We start from the raw sequence: 21,422 nt of genomic DNA, 5'->3' as shown, positions 1-21,422 counted from the left end.
TTGGATCTAGATCTTTAGGCTATTTCGGTTTTTTTTTTTTTTTTTTTTTTTCACATTGACATTTTGGACTTAAAGCAAGACCAATCCATTATATGAAATATAGAATATATAGGCCTAGGCCTATTATTATTGATTAGGCCTATATATGCTACTAGATCTACATATCTAGATGCTCTTTTGATCTAGATATAGTCCTTGGAAAAAAGATCTAGGGGCCTACAGTGCTTTAAATATTCTAAGGCTACATTACATGCTCGAGGGCCGGCCTTAGGCATAGACAAAAAAAAAAAAAAAGGCAGCCGCCTAGGGCCTCGCACAGGGCTCAAATCAATTATTTTTTTTTTTTATTATTATTATTATAGCTTTTATATAGCGCTACTTTCATGCTTATAGCATGCTCAGAGCGCTTTGGTCCAATATCATTTGTGGACCAGTGGGGGGAGGGGGTATCTAGGAGTTGGTTTTCCGTGCTGCCTTTAGGCGCTCAGTAAACACAACTCTGCCCGAGTCGGTTGTCGAACCTCGAGCCCCCTTCTAGGTAGCCAAGACAAGCCAAGTTCAAGCGCACTTAGCCTCTCGACCACGCTTCTTGTGAATATTGAATGTCCTCACTAGTTGCTACTTTCCTGATATAAAATGTCCTCACTAGTTGCTACTTTCCTGATATAAAATGTCCTCACTAGTTGCTACTTTCCTGATATAAAATGTCCTCAATATATGCTTAATGTTAGTGTTGGAGTTGCTAGACCTTAAATAAATTGCGAACTTTCATTTTTCAATGTTTATTTTTCTATTTCATTTGGGGCCACCAAGATAACTTTGTCTAGGGCCTCCAGTTATCTAAGGCCGGCCCGGCATGCTCTATTAGTTCCTCTTGCATATGTGCACGCGCGCCTTCAGTATTCAAGTATACGCTATTCTCGTAGAGACTTGAGATCTAGATCTAGAAATATAAAAGAACGTCTGTACCTTTTAATATGAATGAAATCAGACACGATGTTCCGTTCTGTGAACGTGTTAGCTAAGAGCCACCTTGACCTGCAATATGTGTGTCTCTCCTAAATAGGGCTCCACAGTCATATGAAAAAGTGTTCGAGATGAACCATAGTCGTTCTACGATTGAAGGAGGCCAATACAAGAGCGCTATATAAATTAAGCTTTTGTTATTTGGATTAGATTGACTTTGTACAGCGAGACTAGTGTGCTCATCTTGTTTGTTAGGGGGGGGGGGACAATATCTTGTGACTTTTAACGAAATCTAATCTCTAGCCAACGTGGCTGTTTTATGTCTATGCAGGTTGTAGATAGTCAACTGTACTCTATGAATTATACAGTATGCTAATGACATAGAGATTCGCTAATTAGATCTAGATCTATTAGGCTATTTATTTAATGAAACATTGGAGGTAGGGGGGCATGCGGCCGTTTGTGGAGAAATGAGACACATACACATTTGTGTCAATAACTGTTTTGAGTATTTAAACGTATGCTCTACACTTGATATTCTCCACTGATTGTTGTCGCCCTTCTTCTAATCAATTTAAAAATAAACCAACACGTGAAGCATGTCTAGAGAAGGTGAACAAAACAAATTATATTACAAAGGTTTGACTAAATATAGTAGCAGTCTCACTCGATTCTCCCCCACCCCTCACCCCTTTTTTCCCCCGTTTTTTCCCGTAAAAAAAAAAAAAAAAAGAGTTTGACGCTATCTGTTGCTACATAAAAAGGGGAGAGGGGGCAATGTTTGTATTGGCTTTTTTTTTTTTTCAAAAGTTGTGTTTTGTTACAACTTTGCTATTTGCTATGTTAAGCATATGCCCTAGAGTACAACTTCACATCATTCTACATTTAACATATGCCCTAGAGTACAACTTCACATCATTCTACATTTAACATATGCCCTAGAGAACTTGGCTATGTATGTTTAACATATGCCGTAGAGTAGAACTTGGCTATGTATGTTTAACATATGCCGTAGAGTAGAACTTGGCTATGTATGTTTAACATGGCCCTAGAGTAGAACTTGGCTATGTATGTTTAACATATGCCGTAGAGTAGAACTTGGCTATGTATGTTTAACATGGCCCTAGAGTAGAAATTTGCTATTTATGTTAAACATGTGCCCTAGAGTAGAACTTTGCTACTTATTATGTTTAACATAAGCCTTAGAGAAAAACTTGGCTATTTATGTTAACATATGCCCTAGAGTAGAACTTGGCTATTTATGTTTAACATGGCCTTAGAGTAGAAATTTGATATTTATGTTAAACATGTGCCCTAGAGTAGAACTTGGCTATTTATGTTTAACATGGCCTTAGAGTAGAAATTTGATATTTATGTTAACATATGCCCTAGAGTAGAACTTGGCTATTTATGTTTAACATGGCCTTAGAGTAGAAATTTGATATTTATGTTAAACATGTGCCCTAGAGTAGAACTTATCTATGTTTTAACATATGTCCTAGAGTAGAACTTTGCTATTTATTATGTTTAACATATACCTTAGAGAAAAACTTGGCTATTTATGTTTAACATATGCCCTAGAGTAGAACTTGGCTTAAACATATGCCCTAGAGTAGAACTTGGCTATTTATGTTAAACATATGCCCTAGAGTAGAACTTGGCTTAAACATATGCCCTAGAGTAGAACTTGGCTATGTATGTTTAACATATGCCCTAGAGTAGAACTTGGCTATTTATGTTAAACATATGCCCTAGAGTAGAACTTGGCTTAAACATATGGCCTAGAGTAGAACTTGGCTATTTATGTTAAACATATGCCCTAGAGTAGAACTTGGCTATCTATGTTTTAACATATGCCCTAGAGTAGAACTTGGCTATGTATGTTTAACATATGCCCTAGAGAAAAACTTGGCTATGCATGTTAAACATGTGCCCTAGAGTAGAACTTGGCTATCTATGTTTTAACATATGCCCTAGAGTAGAACTTGGGTATTTATGTTTAACATATGCCCTAGAGTAGAACTTGGGTATTTATGTTAAACATATGCCCTAGAGTAGAACTTGGCTATTTGTTGTCATATTCCTTAGAGTAGAATTTTGCTATTAGTTATGTGCCCACTCCTGGCCCACATCAACACCAATAAATTAACCGTTTGTTCTTCAGTTGCGCTTTGAATCATCCAAAAAGGTACTTAGTTGTACTGGCCCCACACAACACCATCCCCTCGTTCAATCTGCTACACAATTCAACTGTTGTTATAATGGAGCTCTTTTTTTGTTTCTCTTGTCTTCCCTGACAGCACACTCCTTAGAAGTTCCCTGGCAAACAATCACCCCACAGACTGTTTATGGAATCACAAGTTGAAGACGCAGAGTGAACAAACATTTTGGTTTCTACAGGTCTCCTAGAGAAATGTTGAATCATCACCCCCTTCATAAACATTTGTTTTCAGTGTTTGATAAAATATACAGAACTTGGCTTCATGATAGGACTAAATATCTTCTTGTAGCAAGGGAAGCAACTCAACATTTCTTCATTGTCTAAGCAAGGGCAGATAACTTTATGCAAGAGCAATTCCAATTTTTGGTCTGAGTTTAGAGAAATAGTTTTGATTTAGAATGTTTCAATGTGCTCCCCTTGTGCCTCAGATAGCAGTTTAATAAAGCTACACCTTTGACTAGAAAATGTTTACATTGTATCTTTATTTTTCTGTGCTGTCTTATGGTGTATGTTTCATATTCAATAAACACAATGCACAAGTTTTTACTGTAAATCTAAAACAATGGTTCACAAGTGATAATCTGTAATAATTATCACAACGTATGTCAATACATGAAGTAGCACACACACACACAGTAATCTAGTATACTGTTGAGACTGAATATAAATAATATTAATATCTATTCAAAGAATTGAACTATGATAAAAACAGCTGAATATAAAAAAAAAATATCTATTGAAAAAATTGTTCAAAAAATTGAAATGAAATAAAAACATGAAATAAAAACTGCAATTTAATTTGAACATTAAAAAATGTAAAAAGCACAAAAAACTTAAATGTAAAATTTAAAAGAAATGTAACATTGCTCCCATGTAAATTGAGTCACAGTGTATAAAGTATAAAACAAAAATATAGAAAAGTGTATCATCAGTATATACGACTTTTATATCACAAATTTTTAAAGTGTATCATCAGTATATATGACTTTTATATCACAAATTTTACTCAGCACATAAGACAATAAGTTCAAATTTAAATCATGATTTTTTATCATATTCCATAATTCAATAAAATTAACCTTCAAATTTGTGTTTAAAAAGCATTTTTACATAAATTGGTTTCTTATATCTGCGAATTTAGAAGTCCTGACGCACATTCTTTCATTAGACAAGTCTGAAATGTTGCACATCTCTCTATTCCTAGTCTAAAACTCTAATTCAACTCTAAGATGATAGAACTTCTCTTCGCAAAGATAGTTTTATACTTTAACACATTAACATACTAATTATAGTCCATTCATTTCATATTATAATCAAATTAACATTCAAATTTGTTTTCCTAAAGCATTTTTCATACATTTCGTTCGCTATTTTAATAGTACTATTCATGATTCCATACATCTAACAAAAAAGGTCATGCATGTGCAGAGCAAAGCCTCCATGCACGCGCAGAAAGAACTCTATCCAAGCCAATATTTAACTCTAGATTAGTCTAGATCTAGGCTATCTCTAACTCAAGATCTAATTCAAAGATGATAGATCTACTTTATACTTTAACATATGAACATACAAAATAAAGTCTATTCATTTCAAATTTTAATCAAATATATGTAGGCCTACAAGCAAATGTTTTTATTTGAAAAAATGGATTTATGTCGATTAGCTATTTTGATTCATACTATTTTTACATTCACACATTCGCTATACTTATATAACATTATTATTTAATTGTTTACAAAACACTCTCAGTGACTATATCGACGGGTAACACAAGGCTAGTATACAAATATTTTGTGAACTGTTAAACATAATATCTCAGATTGATGGTGGTAGTAATGTCTCGTATCATGAATATCAGTTATTTGACTTTCTTGCCCACTACAGACAAGGTAAGTGGTTGAGTAGCCACAGATGTGTCATATTATAATAAGCACAAAATTATAACAAAACAAACACTATGAATTATTTAAATTGAGTTTCTGTAAACTACAACTAATACAAAATTTCACTCTTTAAGCAGAAGTAGAAAGGTCAAAGATCAAATTAAACTGTAAAACAAATCCACAAGAAAACAAAAAGGATTTAGACATCTCAAATATTTATTGGTCAGTGACAATCTCTTCATTGGCTGGTCCTTAGAATGTTTGAATGCAGATCAGAATATAAATAACAGCAATTTATTTGAAACCTAAACTCAGTGTACTTGTACTCGGTGATTACTTTCTCTACCGCTGCCAGACAGAGCCCAGCTTTGTCATTAGTTTTAAATTCTTATCTGGTATTCAAAGTCATTTAGAGATGTCCCAGAATTCTTCTTTTTCTTTTTATTCACAAAACTAGCTGCCAGAAATGAATTTCTGCATAGAATAAAAAAAAATATTTTTTTAATACATTCATCATGTTTGAATTCTAATTAGGTCTACAAACACATCTTCATCCAGATCATTAGCAACCCAACAGCAGCCTACAAAATAAACAAACAAACCATAACTGCTGACAGAGTTTCAAAATCTCTAAAATCAATTGACAATAGAAATACTTTTCATTATGTCCCTTTGATTAATTGACTTCTAATTAAGCCCTGCTGAACCCTCAAACCATATTTTAAGAGACTTTATGCTTCATAATCTCTTTGTTTTCAATGAATGTGAAAATCTCAAATAATTTTAACAAAAATTGTGTAACACAAAGATACAAATTACTTCAAGCACTCCAATTATCTTAGCAATGCCAAAAACTAAATCAAGTAATGGCAAAATGTTATGTTATTCTCAATATTTCTATTAAAAGTAAGGTTCCCCTTTCAGACCTTGTGATCTATAGGGCAGATGATTTAAATGTCATCTGTTTCTGTGGCCTACAGTTAACGAGGTTGTCATGTGACTAGCACAACGACCAACTGCCTTTACTTTTACCCAACTAATGCCAGGAACCCATTAGGTTTGGGTGGACTCAGAGACGCCCAAAGATCCCAAAATTAAAAATCCAAGTCTTCACCAGGATTTGAACCAGAGACCCCCCCAGTTCTGAAGTTAAGCACTTTGCCTCAACATTTTCATTAAGTAAATATTAAAATAAAAGGTATTTTTACAATTAAACAAAATAGCACAGCTGAATAGAGCAACAAGATCCAGCCTCGGACTTATATCTTATAGAAGGCAAGTGGTGTGTACAATGACTTACGATCTTCTGTTAAGGCTGTGAGATCTTGTTTCTGATGTGGCTTCCACTGTGTTCACCATTTTGAATGTACTGTAAGGGCTGATAGTGGAGGACTTTGCCTGAACAAAAAAAAAAAACTATTTCAATCAATTTTTTCTAACAAGAAAAACACAAATTCAAAACAAATTTGCATGCAAGACTTGTGAACTTCAATATGTAAATATAAACCCAAAAATTGAAATTAAAAACATCCACTTTATAATATAAACAATTACAGAAGTCAATCTACATCTAATTAGGTCAAGAATATGAAAACAAAAAGCAACTATTTCGGATATGTTTCAGCCAGTTGAATGACCTGCTACATCAAACCTTGTTTTCTCAAACCAGCTGCTGATACTAAAACAACATTGGCAACCAAGACAACATAGATGTTTCAGTAGAGCACAAAATAAAACTCCTCGTAGGCGGAACTAAAGTTTGGTTGTCAGTCAGAGTTCACACATACCCTAATGAGGTTAAATGACTCACCAAGCTTTTCATTTTTCTGGCATGGTTGTCTAGCTCACGAATGCAATCCTTCTTGCTGGCAATGCTCATGTTCACCATTAGAGCCTATCAAAAACACAAAGCATAGAAAAATGTGTAGAAAAATGATTAGAGATATAAAGCTAATTAAAATGTATAGAACACACAAAGCATGAAAAGTGTAGAGTGATAAAATAACATCCAAGATATCTTTTATTTAATGACAGTTGCCAGCATGTCTAATGACTGAAGGATGCCAACAACACCAAAACAACTATATATTTGGCTGTATAGTTTTGGTATCAAAATATTAAAAACTTGATCACTACAAATGGCAAACACTAAAATTGAACAATGTCAAATAGTCTAGCTACTGAGAAACTCTTCATTTGGTATGATAGAATGTTTAAAGGTCTAGCTACTGGGAAACTCTTCATTTGGTATGATAGAATGTTTAAAGGTCTAGCTACTGGGAAACTCTTCATTTTGGTATGAAGGAATGTTTAAAGGTCTAGCTACTGGAAAACTCTTCATTTGGTATGAAGGAATGTTTAAAGGTCTAGCTACTGGGAAACTCTTCATTTTGTATGAAGGAATGTTTAAAGGTCTAGTTACTGGGAAACTCTTCATTTGGTATGAAGGAATGTTTAAAGGTCTAGTTACTGGGAAACTCTTCATTTGGTATGAAGGAATGTTTAAAGGTCTAGCTACTGGGAAACTCTTCATTTTGGTATGAAGGAATGTTTAAAGGTCTAGTTACTGGGAAACTCTTCATTTGGTATGAAGGAATGTTTAAAGGTCTAGCTACTGGGAAACTCTTCATTTTGTATGAAGGAATGTTTAAAGGTCTAGTTACTGGGAAACTCTTCATTTGGTATGAAGGAATGTTTAAAGGTCTAGTTACTGGGAAACTCTTCATTTTGTATGAAGGAATGTTTAAAGGTCTAGTTACTGGGAAACTCTTCATTTTGTATGAAGGAATGTTTAAAGGTCTAGTTACTGGGAAACTCTTCATTTGGTATGAAGGAATGTTTAAAGGTCTAGTTACTGGGAAACTCTTCATTTGGTATGAAGGAATGTTTAAAGGTCTAGTTACTGGGAAACTCTTCATTTGGTATGAAGGAATGTTTAAAGGTCTAGCTACTGGGAAACTCTTCATTTTGTATGAAGGAATATTTAAAGGTCTAGTTACTGGGAAACTCTTTCTTTGGTATGAAGGAATGTTTAAAGGTCTAGCTACTGGGAAACTCTTCATTTGGTTTGAAGGAATGTTTAAAGGTCTAGTTACTGGGAAACTCTTCATTTGGTATGAAGGAATGTTTAAAGGTCTAGCTACTAGGAAACTCTTCATTTGGTATGAAGGAATGTTTAAAGGTCTAGTTACTGGGAAACTCTTCATTTGGTATGAAGGAGTATTTAAAGGTCTAGTAACTGGGAAACTCTTCATTTGGTATGAAGGAATATTTAAAGGTCTAGTTACTGGGAAACTCTTCATTTGGTATGAAGGAATATTTAAAGGTCTAGTTACTGGGAAACTCTTCACTTGGTATGAAGGAATATTTAAAGGTCTAGTTACTGGGAAACTCTTCACTTGGTATGAAGGAATATTTAAAGGTCTAGTTACTGAGAAACTCTTCATTTGGTATGAAGGAATGTTTAAAGGTCTAGTTACTGAGAAACTCTTCATTTGGTATGAAGGAATATTTAAAGGTCTAGTTACTGAGAAACTCTTCACTTGGTATGAAGGAATGTTTAAAGGTCTAGTTACTGAGAAACTCTTCACTTGGTATGAAGGAATATTTAAAGGTCTAGTTACTGAGAAACTCTTCACTTGGTATGAAGGAATATTTAAAGGTCTAGTTACTGAGAAACTCTTCACTTGGTATGAAGGAATATTTAAAGGTCTAGTTACTGAGAAACTCTTCATTTGGTATGAAGGAATGTTTAAAGGTCTAGTTACTGAGAAACTCTTCATTTGGTATGAAGGAATATTTAAAGGTCTAGTTACTGAGAAACTCTTCATTTGGTATGAAGGAATATTTAAAGGTCTAGTTACTGAGAAACTCTTCATTTGGTATGAAGGAATATTTAAAGGTCTAGTTACTGAGAAACTCTTCATTTGGTATGAAGGAATGTTTAAAGGTCTAGTTACTGAGAAACTCTTCATTTGGTATGAAGGAATATTTAAAGGTCTAGTTACTGAGAAACTCTTCATTTGGTATGAAGGAATGTTTAAAGGTCTAGCTACTGGGAAACTCTTCATTTGGTATGAAGGAATGTTTAAAGGTCTAGTTACTGAGAAACTCTTCATTTGGTATGAAGGAATGTTTAAAGGTCTAGTTACTGAGAAACTCTTCATTTGGTATGAAGGAATGTTTAAAGGTCTAGCTACTGGGAAACTCTTCATTTGGTATGAAGGAATGTTTAAAGGTCTAGTTACTGGGAAACTCTTCATTTTGTATGAAGGAATATTTAAAGGTCTAGCTACTGGGAAAACAAAAGTTTACCTTCCAGTTGATTATTTCATAGGAATGTGGATCATGGATGATTGGTAATCCAACTTTGATTTTCTTGACACTGTGACAATCTGAAATACAAGATGACGGATAAATTACATATGTTCCTTATGATGCAATTTAAAAGGGAAAAAAATATGTTTTGAAACAGGTAAATGCTAAAATAATAATAAGGCGAATGTCTTTCAGTCCGAGGATTAGATTTTTAAAAAAGTGTGAAGTATTTCACACGGCTATGCAAGTCCAGCAAACTAGCTACATGATTTGACATCTCAAGCAAAGCCGTTGCCTGCAGCGGGGATCTGTTTGAATTCACTTTTCACCAGCGTCTCTCTTCAGAAATGATACAATATAGTCAACACAAATATCACACACACAATTTCCAATATTCGTACTAAACAGTTAACATTAGACTATTAACATTTAGAATATATCGTCTGCTAAGAATAGTACCTAATGAAATCATTGCTAGTATGTATCGACTCCAAATTGTACCTATTGAGTTTAGATGGAATAATTTCCAAAGCCCTAGAAATTTGTTAAAATTATTTGCTACGAATGATTCTCCCAGAACTTACATTTTTTGTAGCTTTTCTCAAAATTCAGCACAAGGTCAGCCAAACTCTGAGGACAAAAAAAAATAATATTTAATAATTAGTAATGCATTCTGGGAAGGCATGAGAATGTATTATTTAGCATCAAGCACTATAATCAGAAACTCCACAGTTGAAGCAGCAAAGAGGAAAAGCTTATGTTTGCAATTTTTCTGAGAAGTGAGACTTTCCAGGTGAAAAGCATACCTTCCTAGAAAATATAATTATGTGAACATGATTTTCAACGGTGGCTTACCTTGAACTCCAAAGGTTTGTACATAAGATCATCTCGGCGACTCATGCCAATAGCTCCGTAGTGCCCTGCATAAGAGATGCCTAGAACAACATGGCGGTGCTGGTGGTCATTAAACACAGTTTTGAAGCTAATGGTAAACCTTTCCACTCCTGCCATCCCATTAGTCAGAAATCTTTTTTAAAGGTCAAGTTCACATAATAATATTAAAAAAAAATGAAAATTGAAAAATATCAGTTTGATAGTAAAATATTCTTGTTTTGAAAACTGAAGCTTAAAGCATTGGAAAGATTTTTACTTTGATTAGTAATAATAATATACATTAAATCAAAAGTTTGGACATTATTCAATGAAACAGATATTTAAAATATTTAAAACAAAAAAAAACAAACAAATACTAAATAAAATATGAAATAAATTTCCATTGTTATTCATCATAGTTATTGGAATGATTAGGGATTAATAAAAATATAACAAAAATTAAGGTTTAAATATGATATTTATGTTAAAGATGATAATTATGTTAAAGTTGAAAGAACAGCATAGCCATTGTTTTATTTATTTGTTTTAGATGTTTCAGAATTAAAGATTGTTTGTTTGTTTGTTTTACATGTTTCGGATGTTCCTTCAGAGTTGAAGATAGTTTACTTCCTAGTCCAAACCTCCCGCAGGACGACGGGGGATGGGAGCGGGCAGGGTTTGAACCCTCGACAGACGATAAATCCGAACGACAGTCCAGCGCGCAAACTGCACGACCAGGCAGCCATCCAGATTATTACATCCTAGCCAAACCTCAGGCAGGATGGCAGCAGGCATGGTGTGAAACCAGGACAATCAAGATGACAGTCCAGAGGGCATACCACATGACCAAGCAGCCATTCATGATTGCAAGCAGATTATAAAAAATCCAGGGATATAAATAAGTAAACATTCAGAAACTCAAATTAAGTTGAGGGGGCGGGTCACAGTCACAAGTCGTGTCAATCTTAATACACAAGTGAACACATAAAATTAAACACAGATGGCTGGCTGGTCATGCGTTATTATTGCTGGACTGTTGTTTGGACTTGTGTATGGTCCCCGGTTCAAACCCTGCCCATTTCCATTTGCTGCCGTCCTGCTGGAGGTTTGGACTAGGAAGTAAATTATCTTGAGCTCTTAAGGAACATCCAAAACATCTGAAACACTTTACAACAAATCAAGGAACAGAGAAGATTGACTAGGGAACACAGACTAGTGAACATAGACTAGGGAACAGAGACAAGTGAAATGGGAAACATTTATGGTAAACAGTGAAACATTTATGGTAAACAGTGAAACATTTATGGTAAACAGTGAAACATTTATGGTAAACAAGACAAACTATGTTTGTGAAGGATACATTCCTAGAACCACAGCTTCCAAACACTTTATGGGCAGAGCCTCTCGGATCATTTCTTTGGCAGACTCCATCAACCTGGAGGATTAAAGACAACTGTATTGTCCATTTCATTCAGGTTTTCAAAGCAATGCAACAAATAGAACAAGAGTTAAGGTGACTTAAGGGGAACTTACTATAGCCAGTAGGCCTATATAAATCCATGAGAAAAATATGCACTAAGAAACATACAATTAAAAATTAAAGTTTTGGTTTAAGAATATTTTTATTTTGAAGAACAAATGTAAATTATAAGAGAATCAAACTATAAAAATAATAATTATAATAATATAATTTGCCTTCAACGGGAACAATTAAATGAAATAAATTGTGTAAAATCTGAATTATCTTCTCTTTGACCAAAATTTTGTTGCTTTTTTTACAAAGTTAAATAATTCTAAATCTACATAGACTGATGTGAAAAGACATTAAAGGTTCAATGTGTACTTACCCTGAAACTGGTCGACATTTTCGAATTTCAAAAAACTGTGTACCTGTATGATTATATCTAAGGGGTTTATTAAAGGGAAATATATGAAAATTATATCTTTATCGTACCTATGTCGCTATCCATTTTAAGTAAGAACTATAAAAAAAATATTATTGCATATTAACATTTTTAAAAAATGTTGAAAGTCAATAAATTTAATTTTTTTTATTTTTCAAAATATTAAAATATAGATTTAAAATCGCACTTATGCTTCTGTATGTAATTAATTATGTATTAACAAAACAGTAATTTAAAAACAAAAGAGTGCACCAATGAACCAAGTTATTGAAGACATATCTTATCATCTGTATCAATGAACCAAGTTATTGAAGACATATCTTATCGTCAGTATCAATGAACCAAGTTATTGAAGACATATCTTATCGTCAGTATCAATGAACCAAGTTATTGAAGACATATCTTATCGTCAGTATCAGTGAACCAAGTTATCAAAGACATATCTTATCATCAGTATCAATGAACCAAGTTATTGAAGATATATCTTATCGTCAGTATCAATGAACCAAGTTATTGAAGACATATCTTATCATCAGTATCAATGAACCAAGTTATTGAAGACATATCTTATCGTCAGTATCAATGAACCAAGTTATTGAAGACATATCTTATCGTCAGTATCAATGAACCAAGTTATTGAAGACATATCTTATCGTCAGTATCAATGAACCAAGTTATTGAAGACATATCTTATCGTCACTATCAATGAACCAAGTTATTGAAGACATATCTTATCGTCACTATCAATGAACCAAGTTATTGAAGACATATATCTTATCATCAGTATCAATGAACCAAGTTATTGAAGACATATCTTATCATCTGTATCAATGAACCAAGTTATTGAAGACATATCTTATCATCTGTATCAATGAACCAAGTTATCGAAGACATATCTTATCATCAGTTTCAATGAACCAAGTTATTGAAGACATATCTTATCATCTGTATCAATGAACCAAGTTATTGAAGACATATCTTATCATCAGTATCAATGAACCAAGTTATTGAAGACATATCTTATCATCTGTATCAATGAACCAAGTAATTGAAGACATATCTTATCATCAGTATCAATGAACCAAGTTATCAAAGACATATCTTATCATCAGTATCAATGAACCAAGTTATTGAAGACATATCTTATCATCTGTATCAATGGACCAAGTAATTGAAGACATATCTTATCATCTGTATCAATGAACCAAGTTATTGAAGACATATCTTATCATCAGTATCAATGAACCAAGTTATCGAAGACATATCTTATCATCAGTATCAATGAACCAAGTTATCAAAGACATATCTTATCATCAGTATCAATGAACCAAGTTATCGTAGACATATCTTATTATCAGTATCAATGAACCAAGTTATCAAAGACATATCTTATCATCAGTATCAATGAACCAAGTTATTGAAGACATATCTTATCATCAGTATCAATGAACCAAGTTATCGAAGACTTATCTTATCATCAGTAAGTCATGAACTTTACAGAACACACAAATGATGTCACTAGTTAACTTCTGCAAATCTTGGACGAGATAGCGTCTGCTATCCTGCACATCTCCAGGTGGCAGATAGAGGAAAAAATCCTCAGATATAAGGGTCTGCTGTGAATACCAAATAAACAACAGGGGGCCAACTGGTTTGCAGTCATGGAGGATGAGGTGAGGATATTCCAGTAGTTAGGATATTCACTTAAAAAATCTTTAAAAAATCCAGGGAAATGATTGCCAAAAGCAAGTATAGGGAGCTTTAGCTCTAAACCCGGATAGATGAAGCTTGTTAACAAGGGATAGCAGTTCATCTAGGAGAGATAACTCTGAAATTAAACAACTGCTGTCTAGCTGATGGTTTCGGATCACAAAACCTCACCTGAGAAGGATGAGGTGGGATATTCCAGTGGTAAGGATATTCACTTAAAACATCTAAAAAAAATCCAGGGAAATGATTGTCAAAAGCGATTATAGGGCGCTTTAACACTAAACCTGGGTAGATGAAACTCATTAACTAGGGATAGTAATTGATCTAGGAGGGATAACTCTGAAATTAAACAACTGCTGCCTAGCTGACAATCTAAGATCACGCAATCTCACATGAGAAGAAGAAATTTTAGCAACTAAAATTTTCGATGATGAAAATAAAGGATACTGGAGTTCAGTCATATACTCTTGAATTTTCTTGAGTCTGTCTGGTATGGAGACAGTTGGACTGAAAGACAATGGAGGTTGGGGAATAGGTACCTGCAATGTGGTAAATAGGAATAAAATCAATTAAGTCAAAATGAAAATTGAAAACTGAGGTCACTGAAAGACTACTTTAAGGCAGAAAAAACATATTGTTAAGATTAAAGATAGTTTTTGGATATAAAAAGCCTGTCTTCAAACTATAGTTGACTCTTGATAGTCTGACAGTTACGGGACAAGGAGTTTGACGAGACCTAGGAGTTTGTCAGATTGCCAAAAATGTCAAATAACTAAAGGTAAGCTGTACTTCAAAGAATTTAACAGTATGTGTAGAAAATTCTATTGATGATGTAATGAAATTTTCTAATAAACTTTCAAGGGTATAAAATGAACACAAGATGAAAAAGAAAAATTTATGGATCTAAAAAATATAAACCATGATTTCAGCTTAGACACACTGCACTAAATTACAATTCACCCTACCTACATTATTAAAAATAAACAAACTATATGAATTTATGTTGGCCCTGCATCAGATTGCTAGTGTGTCGGATTAGGAAATGTTGGACAATCAAGAGTCCACCCAGAAAAATGTCAGCTGTTAAGAGTAACAAAAAAACTAAAACAAATTAATTCCACTTATCTTATTCATGGCAAACCAGTAACACAGACTAAAAACGCAAAATACCTAGGTGTTATAATAAATGAAAAACTGTCATGGAATCCACATATTGATGAAACTACAAAAAAATCAAACAAAGCATTAGGATTTATTAAAAGAAATTTCTATAAATCAAATAAGAACATAAAACTAAAATGTTATTTAACCTTGGTTAGGCCAATAATAGAATATGCATCCTCCGTTTGGGACCCCTCAACTCAAGAAAACATTAAGAAACTAGAACAGACACAAAATAGAGCAGTGTGATTCATAACAAACGAATATTCACATTTGACTAGAGTAACACCTTTAGTAAAATCACTAAATTTAGAAAGCCTTCAGGACAGAAGGCTCAAAAGTAAAGTAGCAATCATACATAAAACACTGAACCATAATCTTCAAATACAAAAAACAAAATTTAATAAAATACTCTGAAAGACACAAAGATAAAGGCACATTCCTCATCCCATATGCTAGGACAAATTTGTACAAATACTCCTTCTTCCCTAGTGCTATTAGAGCATGGAATGGGTTGCCTGAGCTAGCCAGGAAAACCAGTGACTTGGCAGAATTTAAGTCATTGGTTAATATGCATGACTAAATGCATGACGCGTAGGACGTAATCATCTTCTTTTTTGAAGTAACGTCTGTATTAGATAAGAGTCAACTGAAATATCTTCAAAAGTAAAACGTACTTGTATCAGGTTTTTATTTTGTCATTAAAGAAAATGTTTTCAAAATGAAAATTTTGAGGAAGCTATCATCTTCTATAAATCATGCGGATGAAAGAAGAGCCCTAAGTCACTAAGATCTAAGGGTTAGCTGTGATTAAGAAACAGCCACTGTCAAACTGGTTTGCAGCCATAGAGGATGAGATTGAGTTTTTAGTAGCTAGGATAGTCACTGAAAACATCTCAAAACTACAAGGACTATTACAAAAATCGAGCATTGGGTGGCTTGAACATTAAGGATAGTAATTCATCTAAGACAACTTTGAAACTAAACAACGGAAGATAACTTGAATGTTTAGAGACTATGGAACTTAACAAGTGAGACAAGCAGCTGAAAACAAGAGTCAACAGACCACTAGGGACATGTTGTCCAACACAATGAATGATATATCAGTAATAAAAAAAAAAAGGTTTTCTTTCAACCTTAATAATGTTTTTTATGTGTTAACTTTTAGGTTCTACTTTATCTACATAAAAAATTTGACAAAAATAACACAATCAATAATTGTGAAAAATTCCTAATGGGAAATGGTTACCTGAATTCAAAATTAGATTCCACTTTATTTTATGTCAGTTTTTTCTCTCTTTAAAGATAAAGAGCACATGATAATGTTTAAAGCGCATGTTTACATTTGTAACAGGGGATTTCATTATCAAAATATTGAGGAGCGTTGTCCAATGTACCTGAGGCAAATCCTGCTTGTGGCGCAGCTTCCTAACAATATCAATGCCATCTGGATGGATCTTTGTGATGTGATCCCACATCCGCTCCCAGGTTTCCGAATCAATGGGGAATCCGCTTTTATTTACCCAGAAAAGTACGCCATTTTCTTCTTGGGCTTCATCCTTGTCCTCTGATACATTGACCTTCAGCATTGACTTTGACCTTACTGACAAAACAACAAGATTTTTACAACTGAGGAATTACAGAGGACATATAACACTATTTAAAAAATATACTAAATATTACAATGATTAATATTTGATTCAATAAAAAACAAGGCTACAAAGACAGTTTGTGTGGAAACACAAACTCAAAATCAGCCCCCGAAGTGGTCCACCCAGGCAGGAAAAAAGCCAGGTTTCAATATTTTCAAAAGAATATCTGTATTAAATTCTACCAGAAGTGGTAAAAAGGCAAGTTTCAATATTTTCAGAAAGAATATCATAATGAAATTCTATCAAAGGCAAATGACAGAGGAGAATGGAGAAAGAAGGTTGACAGATCCTGTGTGGTGCCCCAAAGGTCCAGCAGATCAAGGGATAGGTAAAAGTGAATGTGAAGTTAGATGTTGACCTGGCCTAACTGATGTCTTATAATGAGTATCTAATTGATCTAACTGTTTTGTAAAGGGTCAGTCTCTTATTCAAAGCCTCAAGAAAAAAAAAAAAAAATTCCTTTAGTTTTGTGTTCAATGATAGTATTAATTCTCCGCAGTTCACACGATAATATAAAAAAACTACTTATTAATTGTTGTTTTAAATTATGTCCAACTTATTTGCATAGTAAAAAGATTTGCTATCTTTTAAAAAAAAAGTTAATATTTTTTGTAAATGTAGTATTTAGTATGACAGAACTTACATAACGTAGCAATACAATTATAAAAAAAAATTATTTTTATACCAAAAATCTCAAACCTTTTGCATAAATGTGTTAAAAAAAAAGGTAAATGGTCATCTCCCTTACTAAAAAGCCTCCAGTGTTTGTTACTATTAATAGTGAATAGTTGTAAATATATTGTATTTTTATGAAAAAACTACTTGCATAATTGATTTAAAAAATTAAATTTTTCACTTTCAGAAAAGAAAAAAGGAGCCGTTGCATCAGAACTTTGAATGGTCTAAAATATCATGATGTCCGATTTTCATTTTCTCTTCTAGTTTCTGAGATCTAAACAGGACGGACGGACAGACAGGACACACAAAACTAATAGCATCTTTTCCCTTTCGGAAGCCGCTAAAAAAGGAGAAAACAAAAGCTAAATAGCTAAATGGTTATGGACTTCAGAGCTTAAAGTAAAGTAAAGGTCCCTTTTCAGACCTTGTGGTCTATAGAGCAGATGACATAAAGGTCATCTGTTTCTGTGGCCTATGGTTAATGAGGGTGTCATGTGGCCAGCACAACAACCTTTACTTTTCCCCAACTAATGTCAGGTAACCATTAGAGCTGGGTGGACTCAGAGCCACCCAAAGATCCAAAATTATAAATCCCAGTATTCACCAGGATTCAAACCCGGAACCCCCGGTTCAGAAGTCAAGCACTTTACCGCTCAGCCACTGCGCCTCCGCCAGAGCCTAAAAGAGAGTTCAAATCATTTAAGGAGCTTTTTAAGCTCAGGCTTAAAACAGTAAATCACGTGAAGCTCTTGTCCTTATAGCATTTTGTCAACAGAACATTTGTGTTCATAGTTTATTATATTCCTTTCTCAATACTAGGTTTCAGGCATGAGCACAGTTGACTAGAGTTTCATTGTCATTTCAGACTACAATAGCTATAAGAAAAACAATTTCTCCAGATAACATAAAGTAGCCAATAGATAGCTAGAACAGTGTTCTCTGAACTCCAGGATCATATAATAAAATGGAGGTCAGAACTTGTGCCCTGAACCATTAAATCAGCAATTAAAAGTGAAAACTAAATGACCAATGCAGCCAGTCAAGCCATCAATCACTTAACTAGGATACCCTTGTTTAACTCTGCATTTAATGACTACTTATTTCACAATAGTACTTATTTAATATTAGTCGCAGACTAGCATTTTTCTGAAGCCATTTATTTTTACATTTATTAGGACCAAGAGTAAAAGTACAGTTTATAATTTGTTAAAATTATAAATGAGTATTTGATTGGTTATTGACATTGGATGGGGAAAGTACAGTGAATGTTTGTTGTGCTGGCCACATGACACCCTCATTAACACTTGCCATAGAAACAGTTGACCTTAACATTATCTGCAATGCTAAACTTTATTAAAATATTAAGGATGTAAAAGTCTTACTCATTTTCATGCAGTTCAGATTTGGATTTCTAAAAGAATCTGATCCTTGAATACAACTATACGGGAGGCAATCACCATGCTTGATGTTTAAAATGTTCACATTGGTAGACAAGGCTGAGCCATTTAACCATGAGATTTGCCTTGAAAGGTCTAAATGTCAGGCGATTTGATTGACCACTCTTTCCACAGGTTCACTGGTCCTCATTGAATTTACTTTTGTGATGCTGCAGCACCACACTCTCACTGTGAATACAAAATAAATGTAGGGAGTTTACTAGATCTTCTGTGACTAAGATATACTGTTGTGAGTAAAATGATTCTGTTGTTATGTCGTTATGCTTGCATTGATTTCATAAACATGTTTCTTGATGGAAAGGTAAGGAAGTTGTTTACATGTATTATTTGAGTTATGTTACATTGTTAATATTAGTTATGTTCCCTTTTGTTGTGAACTGCAGTAGTTCTGCAAGATGGCGCCGCCATGAATAAACAAACGTTATCGAAGGCCCAAATCTTGTGTTTGCTTTCATCCTTTCAACGATAATTTACAAATAGATGTTGATTTATCGTCTACAATATTCTCAAAGCTTTTCAAATATTTGAATGCATTTATGCATAAAGAAGAAACTTAAGCCTCTAAGCAGTAGACTTTTGCTAGTTGACTCTAGGTAGTAGAATCTAGGTAGTAGCCTCTAGGCAGTAGACTCTAGGCAGTAGACTCTAGCTAGAACACTCTAGGCAGCAGCCTTTAGCTAGTAGACTCTAGTTAATAGACTTTAGGTAGAAGACTCTAGCTAGTAGACTTTAGGTAGAAGACTCTAAGTTAGTAGACTATATTATCACAGGGATATGCATAGAATTAGGATTAATAATTTTCATTTTTAAAGGAGCATATCTCTAATGTACAAGATATCATACTGCTATGGAGAGTGTGTATGTGTGTTTCTATGGTGGTGGTGAGAAGACGTTAGCGATTGGTTGGTGGCTAGACAGTGATGCTGACGAAGAGGTTAGTGATTGATTGTGAATGATAAGCGGCACTGTCGTCAGCTGTCTTGGTTAGGCTAGAAGACTCCAGAATGCCAGAGTGGAAAGACATGTTTTTGTAGTGAGTTAGATTTTGTTCAAAATACCATTTTATATTATTGTTACAATCTGTACTACATTTATTTCATGTCATTTCAAGTTGAATTTATCTACATGTCATTGTAATAAAAGATACATTTATTTTGTTCACAAAGATGTTATTCAGTTTGGTGCTACAAGTCAACAACTGTCAACATTTGTTTAAATGTTAAATGTTTAACATGTTTCGGATGTTCCTTCAGAGTTGAAGATAGTTTACTTCCTAGTCCAAACCTCCCACATGACGACAGGGGATGGGAGCGGGCAGGATTTGAACCCTCGACCATCAATAAATCCGAACAACAAGTCCAGCGTGCAAACCGCACGACCAGGCAGCCATCCATTACATACAAGATGATTGTCATAAATTATCCTTTCAACATTTTAATATATTTGTTAATTAATTAGTAAAGAGTCACACTTGACTTCCCATCACAGCTAGTGAGCGTGTAAGGTCAAAGTAGCGGTCATGTTAATTATGTTTATTATTAATGTTAATTATTGTTTGGTTAATTGAAACATCAGAAAATGATTGAGTATTTTATATTAGGTTTTGTTTTTTGTATTTGTGAATTATGGATCAGTGTTTTATGTATTACTGCTTCTTCACTTTTTAATCAGCTTTAATTTGAATGTCCTAGAATCTAGCTAGATTAAATATCAGTAAAAATGAGTCGTAATTTACTTTAATGCCATATGGCCACTCTTACATGGTGTGACGTCACAAATATAGACTTACGAATTCTAGTCCTGTCTAGAGTCTAGAGTAGTCTAGTCTAGAGTCTAGACTAGAGACGAGAGTCTTGTCAGTCACTCAGTCAGTCTAATGCACGACCTACAGTTAGTGTAGGCTACACTCCTAATTTATTATCTATATTAACTATATAACTTTTACTTTATAAGTAAAAATAGATCTAGACTACTAACACTCTAACAGTACAAATCTTAGAATCTTGATCTAATTCTAATCCCAAGCGGTATTAGAGCATGGAATGGGTTGCCTGAGCTAGCCAGGAAAACCAGTGATTTGGCAGAATTTAGGTCATTGATTGGTTAGTTATTAGATCTAGTTAATTTAAATATCATATGCATGACTAATGACTAAATCATACTAAATGATATTGATTAAAATGCATGACACGTAGGACGTAACGTAATCATAATATCAATTGAGAGAATTATCATAATATTTTAATATGATACTTTAGTAGTTTACTAATGGTACTAGATCTAATAAATTATTATTAAATAATGTCTAAGACTGAGTACTAAGACCTAAGTGACAGAGTGACACTAAGTCTAAATGATAGTAAATGTCTCTTCTCTTTTGAAGTAGCGTCTGTATCATATAAGATAATGGTAATTACCAAGATAATCGCTAATGCTGCAATGGCAATTTCTTCAAGTAAAATTTATAAGGATTCCAAAAGAGGCTAAAGAAAGTAAAGATGATCTATAGCAGTGTCAGTGTTACTGTTAGTGAATGAGTTATCTAGATCTATGAATGTCACTTTTTGTTTACATATCGTTGCTGGTGCCAAAACTATAAC

General features: G+C 33.7%; 2 protein-coding genes across 3 annotated transcripts in view; one reads left to right on the top strand and one right to left on the bottom strand.

The window, feature by feature from the left end:
• LOC106055466 (protein disulfide-isomerase A5-like) overlaps positions 1–3,652 on the top strand; it is a 22,110-nt gene extending 18,458 nt beyond the window's left edge. For both annotated transcript variants that reach the window (XM_013211732.2, XM_013211733.2), the window contains exon 2: positions 3,267–3,652. Coding sequence is in view for 1 of the 2 variants with exons in the window: in XM_013211733.2 (XP_013067187.1) it covers positions 3,267–3,278 (12 nt within the window). In the remaining variant the exon portion in view is untranslated. The remainder of the gene's footprint in view (positions 1–3,266) is intronic.
• LOC106055460 (tubulinyl-Tyr carboxypeptidase 2-like) lies at positions 3,653–21,422 on the bottom strand. Its single transcript, XM_056022676.1, has 12 exons — positions 21,240–21,422; positions 18,748–18,990; positions 16,433–16,638; positions 14,322–14,413; positions 12,108–12,164; positions 11,621–11,695; positions 10,243–10,414; positions 9,972–10,017; positions 9,385–9,464; positions 6,881–6,964; positions 6,371–6,468; positions 3,653–5,544 (listed from the first exon to the last, which is right to left on the bottom strand). Exons 2-12 carry the CDS (start codon positions 18,755–18,757, stop codon positions 5,451–5,453), a joined length of 1,014 nt encoding a protein of 337 aa, XP_055878651.1. The 5' UTR covers positions 18,758–18,990; positions 21,240–21,422; the 3' UTR covers positions 3,653–5,450.

Source organism: Biomphalaria glabrata, chromosome 3, assembly GCF_947242115.1.
Source record: "Biomphalaria glabrata chromosome 3, xgBioGlab47.1, whole genome shotgun sequence".
In the NCBI taxonomy this organism is placed as follows: Eukaryota; Metazoa; Mollusca; class Gastropoda; family Planorbidae; genus Biomphalaria; species Biomphalaria glabrata.
The sequence above is the reverse complement of the archived record's forward strand: the minus strand, read 5'-3'. Positions and strand labels throughout refer to the sequence as shown.